This window comes from Vicia villosa, linkage group LG6 (assembly GCF_029867415.1).
Source record: "Vicia villosa cultivar HV-30 ecotype Madison, WI linkage group LG6, Vvil1.0, whole genome shotgun sequence".
Lineage (NCBI taxonomy): Eukaryota > Viridiplantae > Streptophyta > Magnoliopsida > Fabales > Fabaceae > Vicia > Vicia villosa.
In genome coordinates this window covers 125,295,950-125,310,114 of record NC_081185.1, presented here as the reverse complement: position 1 = coordinate 125,310,114, position 14,165 = coordinate 125,295,950, and the positions used below count along the sequence as shown (strand labels likewise).

Below are 14,165 nucleotides of genomic sequence, written 5' to 3'. Positions count from 1 at the left end.
TTAAAATATCTAATCCAACGGCGGAAAAACCAGATCCAAATTTTATTAATCATCCAAAACACCATACAAAATTCTTCTCTTTCAAACTTGTCACTTTCCGAGTCTTGATATTTTCTTACAGAAGCGCCGGCGAAAACCCTAGATACTCCTACCGCCAGGTACACCTCTTCTCCGATTCAATCAGTTATCACCTTTCCATTTACTTGAACCTATTACGAGTTGAATCGTTTTGGTCACTCGCTTTCTCAATTTGTTTATCGGTTTTGTTGGATTTGAAGTTTGCATCTTCGATTTGATTTGTTTCTGGTTTGTAGTAGAAGGATTTGCATCGGAGTGTGTTTCATTTGATTTGACCGATGTAACTTGCTTTGTGTTTTGAAATTTGACTTCAGTTTTTCATTGTTGACTTGAAATTTGACCTTTTATTTCCTCATAGGACTGGTGTTATGTTGTTTATGATAGGAAGTTATGGTGTTTATTGTAATTATTATACTTTTTCTCTACCAATTATGAAATCATATTAGCTTGCAGATACTTCCTCCGTCCCATGAGTGACCAAGCTCACCATTTTATACAGATTAAGAAAAGTGTATAAAAGTAAAAAAGAGAATGTTATTTTTACTATATTACCCTTATCATGTATAGGAAATTATGAAATTTTTATTAATTAGAGAGTAGAATTGAAAAAAGTGTATTGTAAATTGAAATGGGTCATTCATTTTAGGATATTATTTTATTCTAAATGAATCACTCATTGTGGGACAGAAGGAGTATTATCTATGTAGCACTGACACCTAAAAAAAAAGGTGTGTCTGGGTTGGTGTTAGTGTTCGCGTCGGACATCATACTTGTGATTTCGTTTAATTTATTCATTTTTTTTCAAATTATTACTGGTGTTGCCGTGTAAGAGAGTTGTGTTCGAAGTGTCTATGCTTCATAGGGAATTATAATTATATTATGTGATTATGTTTGTTCACTAAGTCTAGGTAGAAAAAATTGCATTCCATTTGTAGGTATACATAACAAGGTGTTTGGTTTAACACATTAACTTGTCTAATCATTCTTAAGATTATGATTTATGCCATTTATAATTTGTAAGCTTTAACTGGGTACTATTTTACATGTTAGTTGTCATCTATGTACTTCCCACTTAATGGTTTATAATATGAATGATAGAAATTATAGTGTCGTATAGCCCATAGGGGGGTTGTAGGTGATGTTGTTCAAGAAAGTTTGTATTAATGCTTAATATTTGCATTAACTATTGCTTTTGGTTCTTTTTTGGCCTTGCTTTTAAATTTCCAGCTCTACCGTCTCTTTGAAAATAGTTTTTATCTTGAGAAAAATTCATTTCAATTAGTTTATGACTCTAAATTCCTTGAGTATAGGCACTTGGTATTTACTTCTCTTATGAAACGGAAAGGGATTTTCTGTTATGATTATAAAGCATTTTTTTTGTTTAGTGGAAGAGAAAAATTAAGTTATTATAATGAAGTATGTTCAATTAAATCCCAATTTGTGTATTGTATGAATACTACTTAACAACGCCAAGGGAGTGGTTTTCAAGAACTATGTTCCTCTTGGTAGTTTATAGCTACGGTTTTACCTCCATATGGTAGATGAAGATCGTAATTGTTGTGTAACAGAAATTGTGTGTTTAATACTTGGTTTCCTTATTTTGGTTCCATTCACATGCATGGTTTGTTTGTAGGCTATTCTTTCTGTCTGCATAAGCGATGGCTGACGGTGAATCTGACAAGAACATTGAGATATGGAAGATCAAAAAGTTGATCAAAGCATTGGAAGCTGCAAGAGGTAATGGTACCAGCATGATTTCTCTGATAATGCCTCCACGCGATCAAGTATCTCGTGTCACTAAGATGTTGGGAGATGAATATGGAACTGCTTCAAATATCAAAAGTAGGGTAAACCGACAATCTGTGCTTGGAGCCATTACTTCTGCTCAACAGAGGTTGAAACTGTACAATAAGGTTCCTCCGAATGGATTGGTTCTTTATACGGGTACCATTGTCACTGATGATGGAAAGGAAAAGAAAGTAACAATTGATTTTGAACCTTTCAAACCAATTAATGCATCACTTTATCTTTGTGATAACAAGTTTCACACAGAAGCTCTAAACGAACTTCTAGAATCAGATGACAAGTTTGGTTTTATAATTATGGATGGAAATGGAACCCTTTTCGGGACTCTAAGTGGAAATACTCGTGAGGTGCTTCATAAGTTTACTGTTGATCTACCAAAGAAACACGGTAGAGGAGGGCAGTCAGCTCTGCGTTTTGCTCGTCTTCGTATGGAAAAACGACACAATTATGTTAGGAAGACTGCAGAACTTGCTACTCAGTTTTACATCAACCCTGCTACTAGTCAGCCTAATGTTGCCGGACTCATACTTGCTGGTTCGGCCGACTTCAAGACTGAGCTTAGCCAGTCCGATATGTTCGATCCTCGCTTGCAAGCAAAGATATTGAACGTGGTCGATGTTTCCTATGGTGGGGAAAATGGATTTAATCAAGCTATTGAGTTATCTGCTGAGATTCTATCTAATGTGAAGTTCATACAAGAGAAACGCTTGATAGGAAAATATTTTGAAGAGATAAGCCAAGAAACTGGGAAATATGTTTACGGAGTTGACGACACATTGAAGGCTCTAGAAATGGGTGCTGTTGAAACACTCATTGTATGGGAAAATTTGGATATTAACAGGTATGTGCTAAAAAATGCTACAACCGGTGAGATTGTAATAAAGCATTTGAAGAAGGAACAAGAGAGTGATCAAAGCCAATTCCGCGATGCGGAAACCTCTGCAGAGTTGGAGGTTCAAGAGAAGCTGCCGTTACTTGAGTGGTTTGCGAATGAGTACAAAAAATTTGGATGCACGCTGGAATTTGTGACCAACAAATCCCAAGAAGGGTCACAGTTTTGCAGAGGGTTTGGTGGCATCGGAGGTATGCTTCGCTACCAGCTTGATATCAGATCATTTGATGAGTTATCTGATGATGATGGAGTGTACGAGGATTCTGATTAAATGTGTAATTGACGAGTTTGGTAGAATCAGTGCCCCAAAATCATGGTACCGTTGTGATTTTGTGAAATCAAGGTTGATTCCAAATGTGCACTAAACATCTATTATTCTAGTGTCTTGCATTGAATTTTGTTTTGGATAATTGTATGAATGACTTTTACTTCACCTAATATTTCCTATACATCATTTGAATTTTATGGCACTGAATTTGACTCACTTTTATTTTCCATTGCCAGCAACTTCTATTACTAATTTTATTTTCTTTCATTTCCTTATTCTATGGAACAAAATGTTTTATGCATTATACTGATGTATGAGATTCATTGTTATGTAGTATAGAACTTTTCATTCATACATCTGATCAAATTGTATCATAATCTTATTTTACTATCGATAGCTTTCAAATGTTCTTATAAATATTTACACGGTAAAATGTGATTGATTTATGCATAAAAATTAAGTTATTGATAGTAAATTAGTTTAAAGATTAGATATCAACACTTGATAACTTTTTACATAACTTAGATTTAAGTTTAATTGATCTTTATAGCGTCCATTTTTTAAGCATAAGTGAAATCTTCCGCACTTTTATGATTGCCTCCCCTACATGTATCGGTTGGTGGATTTGTTGTGTTTTTCAAACAAGAACAAATTTGTATTTTTTGTTTATGGCATTACTCTTGGCATCCTAGTGGTGTTCAGGCACTTTAGTGAAAAATCTATGATATTTCTAGAATTTGGAACTTAACCTTCGGATGTATTAAGAATCAATCAAAGTTTCAGATTCAAGCCAAAATAGATTCAAGCCAAAATATATATGAAAATATTTGGAGATTAAGTTCCGGAATTTTTATGAAGGTTAATGTCCTTATTTTTTTTATCTGAGGTTATCTTCTCTACCATATAACATGCTAGACATTTTCTCTTCCTTCAACATTTTAGAAAATTTTCCTCAATTTAAAACAGAGTTCGTGAATAAATTCGGTTTTCATTCTTTTCCTTGCATTCAAGCCTAGGACATCAATCAACCTCTATTTCATTCTATTTAATAAAAAATCATTTTGTTCCATTTAATAAAAAATCATTGACTTCTTACACTCAATAAATTTTTTATTTTCTTTTTTGTTTTTGTTTTTTGTGCGCATTAGTTTGAAGTTGAACATAGGTTAATATAAAAGTAATGTTATCCGTACACCAAATTCCAACATCAATACTTACATCTAACAGTATATACCTATTTATATAGTGAATAGTATTTTTTTTAATAAAAATATATATTTTTGAAGAGTGGCGTGAACAGTAAAATATTATTATAATAATAAATACTTTTTTTATTTTTAAAATTTGTTTAGATTAAGAGATACCGATATAAAATTGTCACTAGCCAACTTTATATCTTCATTAACCAATCGTTTATATTTCTTTAACCAACTTTATTTTACCACTAAAAGTAATTTTTAATATATGAGCTTTATTAACCAATATTTTACACTACATTAACCCATTTTATTTTACTATTAAAAATTATTTTTAATATATCTGGACATTTAATAACCAACTTCATTACTTTATTAACCAATTTTTTACTTTTCATTAACCAATTTTATTTTACTAAATTATTTTAACATTTTGACGATTAATTGATGACTTCATTAACCTATTCTATATATATTATTAACTAACTTTATCATCGTTTGCTCACGTGCATGTCAGTGTTCACTGTTCATAAAATATTTTTTATTTTAAAAAATACTATTCGTCGAATAAATACGGTGAATAGTGTTGGGAGTATGTATTGGTGTAAGAATATCATTACTCTTAATATAAAGGGAGAAATGATACGAAAAACCTTTATATATATATATAGGGAATGTATCAAGTAGGAGTGTTTTTAAATAAGAGATAAGAGCATTCAATGCTAACCATTGGATTAATCAAGAGAGAGAAATAATAATTATATTAATATTTTAATAAATAATTTAATTTCTCTCTCTTGATTAATCCAATGGTTAGGATTAGATGCTCTTATCTCTTATTTAAAAATTCCTCCTACTTGATACATCCCCTATATATATATATATATATATATATATATATATATATATATATATATATATATATATATATATATATATATATATATATATATATATATATATATATATATATATATATATATATATATATATATATATATATATATATATATATATATATAACCTAAAAACTATAGTAGGATATATCTAACCTATCTTTTAAAATACTTTAAAAAACACAGATAAAAATAATCTCACAAAATGTCATAATTAAAAAAACTACATTTAAATAAAAGAAATCCTTGCCTTTAGTAAAATGAAAATGAAATTAAAATGAATAGTATTTTTACTACTATGTTTTTGTTTTATTCTATTTCCTACTTGAATTTTTTTTTTTAAGTTTAATTACTTTATAGGCCTTCAAATTAAAATGTTTCCAATTGAGAACTTACATGTAAATAATTTATAATTAAATTTTGAACTAAAAGTGCTTTTAATTGGATTTTTATTTAGAATTTTAAATAACATGTAATTAGGACCCTAAACTTTTACACGATTTGTAAGACGTATACTTTTTTAGTTCAACGACTTGGTTATATATTTTTTGACAACTTTACAAATCTGATTATAATTTTTATAATTTATTGATCAATTTAAAAATTCTCAAATAATTCCTAATCCTCTAGAGTAATTGAACCTACTTGTTTTTTAAAATAAAAGAGATGCATTTTTAATTTTTATATAAAAAGTATTTTAAAAAATTAGTCATAAATTCTAGTCGACTTTGCTATTTCTGTTAGTTAGTTATAACTAATACTCCCTCCGTTTTTTATTATAAGTCGTTTTAGACTTTTAACACAGTTTAAAAAAAATAATAATTGTTGTATGAAAATGGGAAATTATGAAGGTTTCTACAAATTTATCCTTCATTAATGACATATGGAAGATAAATTTATATAATTGAAAGGAGAGAGAATAATAAATATTTAAGGATATAATAGAAAAAATAGCATTAATTATTGGAATTGTAAAGCGACTTATATTTAAATACAATTTTTTTTTCCAAAACGACTTATAATAAAAAACGGAGGGAGTAGTTGGAATCAGCAACCTAAATAATGAAGTAAAACATCAGCATTTCTTTCCAAATTTTCAAAATATTTTCTCAGTTTCTTTTATTTTCCCTCAATTTATTACCTAGTACAAACTAAATTACTTATTTATCACATAAATGAGGATTATTATTCCGAAAAATAGAGACAGATATAAATTTAAAAACTAATCTCTCAATTCCCATTGACTAGAGTCAGTAACTGATCTACTTTTCTGTTACTACACCTTAAATAGTACAGAGTTTAAGGCTTCATGAATCAATAAGTTCAATAAGTTGGTTGACCACTTGTGGCTCTGCAATGGTACTTGTATCTCCGAGTTCATCTAGCTGCCTCGACGCAATTTTTCTAAGAATTCTTCTCATTATCTTTCCGCTCCTTGTTTTTGGGAGCCCAGGTGCCCAGTGGATTTTGTCAGGTGCTGCAAACGCTCCTATCTGAAATGTTTTAAACAAAATATGTGAAAAATAAGTTATAAAATGAAGTCTTACAATTTGATCTATACTACAGGATCAATCAGATCATCACAACACTTTGTATGAAGATATAAGGGATTATGTATAGACCTGCTTTCGAACTGTGAGTACGAGGTCCTTACGCAGTTCTTCACTGTATGGAACACCGTCCACAAGAGTAACAAAAGCATATATACTCTGTCCTTTAACCTACAGTAGTAACGGTAGATGATTCAGATTTCAGACAGACGGCAATAACGTGTTGATGCTATACAGAAACTGCTTAATTTCTTTGACGCACAAAAATCACATTTGAAGTTGAATATACGTGTGAGAGATTGTTATTTAGGTTATACCTCGTGCTCCACGCCTACAACGGCTGCTTCAGCACATTTTGGATGTGAAACTAGAGCTGATTCTACTTCAGCTGTCCCAATACGATGGCCACTGCACATATCAAGAGTATCAGATATAAACATCATAAATGAATTGTATGTCAATTCATATGTACATGCTTGCACTTATGAAGAATGAAATTCCAAGATTGACAAATCACTAGAAAGAGATTATGGAATTCAAAGAATACCTGACATTAATGACGTCGTCAACTCTCCCAGTAAGCCAATAGTATCCATCTTTATCCCTGAAACAAAGTCAAGAGCATAGAACATAATTAATCATCCCACACATTTTCAAAAGCTCTTTCTGTGGATTCCTGTATTTGAAGGAAGGCTGCAAAATAATAATTTACACAGCCTAGACTTGAATTCAAAGATATTAACGTGAGACTCCAAAGTATATGAGTATGAAATGTTTAGGCACACTAACCTGCTGCAGCCATCACCACTGAAATAGTAGCCAGCAAAGGGCTTGAAATATGTTGTTTCATATCGTTCATGATCGCCATACAAAGTTCTGAATGCCCCTGGCCATGATCTCTTAACACACAAGTAACCACTACACTCTCCTTCTAACGCAACACCTTTCTCATCCACTATGACAGGCTAAAATAACAATATAACTTGTCAGAGAAATTGGCATACTGAACTACTAGTAGTAAAAAAGAGCGGGAAAAAATGAACAAATTTGGTTTTCTTAACAGACCTCGACTCCAAAGAAAGGGCAAGTAGCAGAACCAGGCTTCTGGGGCCAAGCACCAGGTAGTGGAGTTATCTGCAAGCAGCAGTGAAGAATTTCAATCCCAAAGACTGAGATGCACAAAATATGAGTGTGCACGTGTGTGAAGACTTTTATACAAAATCCAACTCTCAATTAGCACTTCAACTATGTAGATGTGATACTGCTACTAATGGAATCGACCTAAATTACATGTTTAGTGTCTGTCATTAGAATCATATAGAACATAGATAGCCATTAGAAGTTAAAATACCATGAAGCCACCAGTTTCTGTTTGCCACCAAGTGTCAGAGATAGGGCATCTTGAATCTCCAACGACATTGTAAAACCATCTGAGAGAGAATGAGCAAAGTATGCATCAGAATGTTATATGATATGGAAAACTAAGCTGTAATTACCAACAAAAATACAGATATTAACCTCCATGCACTTGGATTTATGGGCTCGCCTACACTTCCCAGTACTCGTAAAGATTTCCTTGAGTAGCGGGTAACATGCTGCATGAATAACCATTTTAGAACGAACAATGACAAATAACTAAATTTAGAACATAAGGAACTCTGAACACTACTTGCATTGGACGGAGTTCCCTTGTTATATGCAATAGATGTACATAAAATTAAAATTATATCATGCAAGATATGCGACAGTATTAATCTCAAGAGGATGCATTCAACTTTTTTTAGATAAATTATTGAATAAGATTGACAACAGTGAACTAGAAACAATAATATAAATATTCTCGCATATGATTATTCACAAAGGAATATGTGGAAGTAGTAATAAGAGAGATTATTGACCCAAACTACTGAATATCTATCTTCAAGGTTCCATATGCGTAAAGCAACACAAATGGGAAAAGGCAGAACCCTGCTGCTTGCATCATACATGTGGGGTGGAACAGAAGGGGCAAGAAAGGCTTAAGGAACCACTAATTATGCTAATGATGCTTCCAGTCAGTCCTGTTTGATATTGTATACATTCTTCTGCAATGTTTTACTTTCAATTCTTTTCCATGTGTAAGAGCATTTTTTCACATTACAAATAATTTTTCAGGAAGGTATCGAGTAAGCATAGATGTATCTTACCTCATCACCATATTGCATGAGGGACCGCACCAATGTAGGGGCAGTGTAGAATATTGATACTTTAAATTTATCAATAATGTTCCAACTACGCCCAGCATCAGGATAATTGGGAGCCTGCATTCATAGTATCAGATTCAGCGCAAAATATTTCTTTGCAATTCCATGACTCTTAAAAAAAATTTATCCATTAACTCAAATTGCCAAATTAATAGAATGATGTTGGTGGAAATCACTATTAATTTTTTCAAAAACCCCATAATATCAATCTTTCTAAAATATGTAGGCAAGTCAAAAAAATTATCTATAAAGCTTAGCTTGAGGGAATCAAAATTTTGCACTATGTTTCAAAATTATTACCCCTTCATACAGAACAACAGTTGCACCATTGAGTATGGGTCCATAAGTGACATAGCTGTGCCCAGTAATCCAACCACAATCCGCTGTGCACCTTTAATCAGGGAATAAGGGGGTTGTTAAATAAGACTACTGATCCTGTTTTCACCAAGAACACTTCAAAGATAAAAAATTATGCAAGATGAGCTTTCGAAGTTACCAGTAGACATCAGATGGTTTGTGATCAAATGCATACTTAAATGTTGTTGCAGTGTATACCATATAACCACCAGTTGTATGGACGACACCCTTTTAGAAACATATATTAGATATTAGAAAGAAGCAACGTTGAGTGATAAAAAGAGGGAAATGGAACATTATAGCAATAACAGAACACAAATACCTTAGGTTTTCCGGTACTCCCACTTGTATAGAGTAGAAAAAGTGGATCCTCAGCATCAAGCCACTCCACTGGACAAGTGGTTGGATATTTGGGAATGACATCCTGCAACATCAGTAACAAAAGTAGCAAAAAATGTGAACTGTTGTCATTATAGGAGCCACGGTCGCAAACATTCAAAATATATTCAGCACCCATAAAAATGAAATTTTAAAATTTGAGTTTACTTATCAACAGAAACAAATTCATCTACTAGAAATAGAAGAAGTTTGACTAAACAAGTATATCATCAGTGATCACATAAAAGGTGCAGAAATTAGGAATTTTCCAGAGGTATTACTATTGAGACAGTTAGATAGCCATGTCAGAATATTTATGCACAGAGAAAAAACTCTTATAGACTAACCTGCCACCATATATCTCGCCCTTCCTTCCATTTTGTATCCTTCCTCGTCAAGGCTAATGTGTTGTCATAAGTAAGGCAAACATCTGCTTAGACACAAAAAGTGCAAATGAAACGGTCAAAGAAGAAGATAAAAGTAATATGAGGAATTAATTAAAGATGAAACTGGGTGGTAATGGCATACACTTATGCACAAACTGTCATAGGTAATTATATTGCTAACTTCAGTCGGGAACATTTGTTACATAGTGAAAGAAGTCTTAAGGTTGGACAACAACCAACTATGGCAAGGTTGAGCACATACCACCCAACTCTTTATTCAGCAATATCAATTTAAGAAGCCAATAAAAATATTACAAATTGTAATTATAGTTTTCCTAATGCAAGGTTTTCATCATACGACAATTTCTCAAACTATCAATCAAAGTTATTGATGTAGTTTAGAGGTCAGGTCCTGTAAGTCTGGTTTAAGAGGCAAGAGTGTTTACTTTAGATAATTGCTATGTGTCTCACACCAAACTGATATGGGATTCGTGATCCTTCTCTGTATACATAATATCTCACTAAAAATAGAAAAAATAGAGGATATATAAATGAAATCACACCAGAAGAGAGTTGTGAAATTCACTGAGAAACTGTTTAAGTCAAAAAGAAATACTCTTTTTATGTAAAGAAAGCGATTGACATATCTTCCTACTAGCATGCTAAAATTTACTCACTGTCACTAATCATGTATGTAAAAGTGAATGATATTAGTCATTCCGATCTCTCTCTAATATGTTTAAGTATGCATATTAGCTATACTGATCAAGTGATTGAATTTTAATACATGATACAGAACTGCAAAGTTAATTGAAGAGAAGAGATTATAGTGCTGGAACAATAAACAAACCAATGCCATTCCCACCTATAGAGACCCCATTTTTAGCTGAATCATTGATGGCAGAATCAACGATGTCTTTAAGATAGATAACCTTAGAGCCCCTCTTAACAGCATTGGAAGTAATTACAACTTTTGGCTTACAATCAATGATTCTCTGCGAAAGAGATTCTGAAGAAAAACCGGCAAATACAACCTAAACAAATAAAAAAGCAAGTAGTATTAACAAATCAAACAATCTAATAGTTTAAAAACATAAATAAACAAGAAATAACTTGACAAGGACAAAAAAGTTTTAGTGTGATACCGAATGAACAGCACCAATGCGAGCACAAGCAAGCATTGTGATAGGAAGCTCCATAAGCATGGGCAAATAAATAATCACAGCATCCCCCTTTTTGACACCAAGATCTTTCAGATAGTTTGCAACCTGGAAAAAAAACATATATACACATCTCCAATCATTCTGCCAATTTCCATCTATAAAACAAAACATTCAATTCAAGCAACTCAAGTTGAAACATTTTAGACTAAATATCCTTTTGGATGAGAAAGAGACAAAGAGGAAAATCAGAACACACAAGTTAACTAACTTAACTAATTTGAGCTAAGTGTTAAAGGAGTTGAAGGATCGGTTCCAAACCCGGAAAAGTAAGTATTAACAACTAATATACCATCATTAACATATCCAAAACAAAAAACAAAAACAGCAACCTGGCAAACTTGTTCAAGAAGCTGCGCATATGTTAAAGTAGCATCAACACCAATCTCATTCCCTTCCCAGTAAAACGCAACTTTGTCACCAAGTCCAGCTTCAACATGTCTATCCACACAATTATAACAGATGTTCGTGATCCCACCCTTGAACCACTGAGACAAAAACACAAAAAGGTTCAATTTCAACCACTCATCAACCCTTAAACAAACACCAAAAAATCGAGATCCGAATAGTACAACTCAAACAAAATTTAAAAAAAAAAAAATCACCTCAATGTTAATATTTCCTTTTGTGACATCCAAATTTTCACTATAAACTTGATCACCCCATTTTTGTTTCCAGTAGAAATCAGATGCAATTTCAGACCAAAATCCAGCAGGATCTTCAATGGATCTCTTATACATCTCCAAATACTAACAGATCACAAAACAAACATACACTAATCAAAACTCAAAAAAATTCATAAAAAAATTAAAAAAACTTTTCTAAGTCAAAATCTACAGAAACTCCTGAAGAAAAGAACCTGTTCCGGTGACTGAACATGTGCTTTGGAAGCGAATTCTTCGCTAGGAAGAACATAATCTTCTTCTTCGGTAGCAAGACTTTCACCGAGAATAACAGCATTCAGATGAGGAATTCTACCAGCACCAGATGGAAGAATCTTCATCGATTCCAAATGGCGTAAGTAATTGTTAGTTCTATGATTCGAAGCCATCGAATTCGTTCTTCCACTTACACAATCGATGTTACAGAGAAGAGAACCAGAAGAAGAAGAACAAAACGGAATTTTCTTCTTCTCGTTCAACGATGGTGGAGTTGCACAGAGAATTGGATTGAACGCAATTTGTGAGAACATTCTGACATAAGTTTGAAGAAGAGCGGAATAAATAATTAATAAATAATAAATGAGTAATTAATTAATTAATTGGGAAAGCAAATTGAAGACAGAAAAGAAAAATGTGAAAAATGTATTCGGTTGTGATATGGGATCACATACAAAGAAATTTCCTCCTTGAATTAAATAAGTCTGAAAATCTGTATAGGATCAGTTTACTGAAAATTTTGTATCATGACTGTTGACTGAATTTTATTGGTTCTTCAAGGTTTGTTGAGATATGTAATTGGTAAAAATGTTGTATGTGTTTGGGGATTGGGTCATTACAAATTCATTTTGAGTTTAATTGCAGAGGGCCAATTGGAACAGATTTTGTCTATCCTATTACACAACACTACTATCTATTTGTAATGTTATTTTCAAAATTTTGAGTTTTATTAGTATTATTTTAGGATGTGAAATGTATCTAAAGATAGTTATATTATTGTTTATAGAGAATAATTAGGAAGAAAAACAAAATTCCATTCTATTAGATTTCTATTATAGTAAAAAAGTTATTTTTTAAATTTAATGAATAACCATTTTATCTAAATTACTATATAAATTAGATATATTGGTTATGAAATACATTTAATTTTTTTTATATACATAAGAATGTTTGTGATAAAATTTAGTTTATTTTGAAATTGAAAAATCAATTTAATATTCTATCTCATCTCAATGGTTTTTATAAAATAACATTTTATTTAAAATAAAGACCATATACTTCGAAACACATTCAATAGTATTTAATTTTCTTTTTATATTTTTAATTTGAGGTGATTTGAATTTAAACATCTCAACTAATGAGGATTGAGACTATTATGATAGTATTGGAAAGCTTAGAACAAAAAAATTTATTTTTAATTCACTATTCAATTTTCAACTCACTTTTCAATTTCCAACTCACTATTCACTTTTTCACTTTTCACTTTTCACTTTTTATTAATTTTGTTATTATTATTTTAATAAATTATTAATCAAAATAATCCAATAAATTATTTTTTAATAAAAAAATTATTATGATTATTTTAAAAGATTGTTAATTTATATTTAATTTAAAAAAAATTAACTTTAGTAATTAAATATTAATAACGAAGAAATATAATTTGAAACAATTTTTATTTTAAGATACAATCATTTTTAAGAAAATAATAATAATTTTAGTTTAAAAAAATTTATTTCAATTAAAATGAATTTAAAAATATACTTGAAAAAATGTGTTATTGAATAAAATACAAAAATGTGTGTCACTTATCATTAAATTTAACTTATATGATTTAAAATATTATTATATTAATATATATCATTAATGAAGTTTATACAATTCAAATAATGTTTGCACAAATAAATATTTGAAAAATTATTTGTTATTGATATCATTTCACAAATATATGTTATCAATGTAAATAGGAGAAATATATATATCTACGGAAAAAATGTATTACTTATTCAATTGTAACATACTAATATTATTTAAAAAATGTATTACTTATTCAATTGTAACATACTAATATTATTTATAGTCAAATTCTATTAGTATCAAATTCTATTGATTCAGATATTTTTGTAAGTGATACTTAAACAAAAATAATATTTGTATACGGAAAAAATCTATTATTGATATAAATATTTTTATATATGAAAAATGGTATTTATGATCCCAAAAGATTTTATTCAGAAAA

The 14,165-nt window shown here is 30.8% G+C and overlaps 2 protein-coding genes across 3 annotated transcripts; one reads left to right on the top strand and one right to left on the bottom strand.

The window, feature by feature from the left end:
• On the top strand, nt 1-3,246 carry LOC131609877 (eukaryotic peptide chain release factor subunit 1-3). Its single transcript, XM_058881692.1, has 2 exons — nt 1-158; nt 1,712-3,246. Exon 2 carries the CDS (start codon nt 1,737-1,739, stop codon nt 3,045-3,047), a length of 1,311 nt encoding a protein of 436 aa, XP_058737675.1. The 5' UTR covers nt 1-158; nt 1,712-1,736; the 3' UTR covers nt 3,048-3,246.
• A 2,983-nt stretch (nt 3,247-6,229) lies between these two features.
• Nucleotides 6,230-12,774, bottom strand: LOC131609876 (acetyl-coenzyme A synthetase, chloroplastic/glyoxysomal). 2 transcript variants are annotated; one of them, XM_058881690.1, is made up of 19 exons: nt 12,604-12,774; nt 12,130-12,463; nt 11,876-12,019; nt 11,603-11,758; nt 11,196-11,318; nt 10,916-11,084; nt 10,012-10,094; nt 9,609-9,710; nt 9,426-9,514; nt 9,230-9,320; nt 8,873-8,986; nt 8,205-8,281; nt 8,038-8,116; nt 7,752-7,820; nt 7,476-7,651; nt 7,234-7,290; nt 7,004-7,094; nt 6,759-6,857; nt 6,230-6,629 (listed from the first exon to the last, which is right to left on the bottom strand). In XM_058881690.1, the coding sequence occupies exons 2-19, from the start codon at nt 12,460-12,462 to the stop codon at nt 6,444-6,446; spliced, it is 2,238 nt and encodes a 745-aa protein (XP_058737673.1). In that variant the 5' UTR covers nt 12,463; nt 12,604-12,774; the 3' UTR covers nt 6,230-6,443. The 2 variants fall into 2 exon arrangements, with proteins under 2 accessions (XP_058737673.1, XP_058737674.1); XM_058881691.1 differs by lacking the exon at nt 12,604-12,774 and having other exon boundaries at nt 12,130-12,584.
• Nucleotides 12,775-14,165: the final 1,391 nt, after the last annotated feature.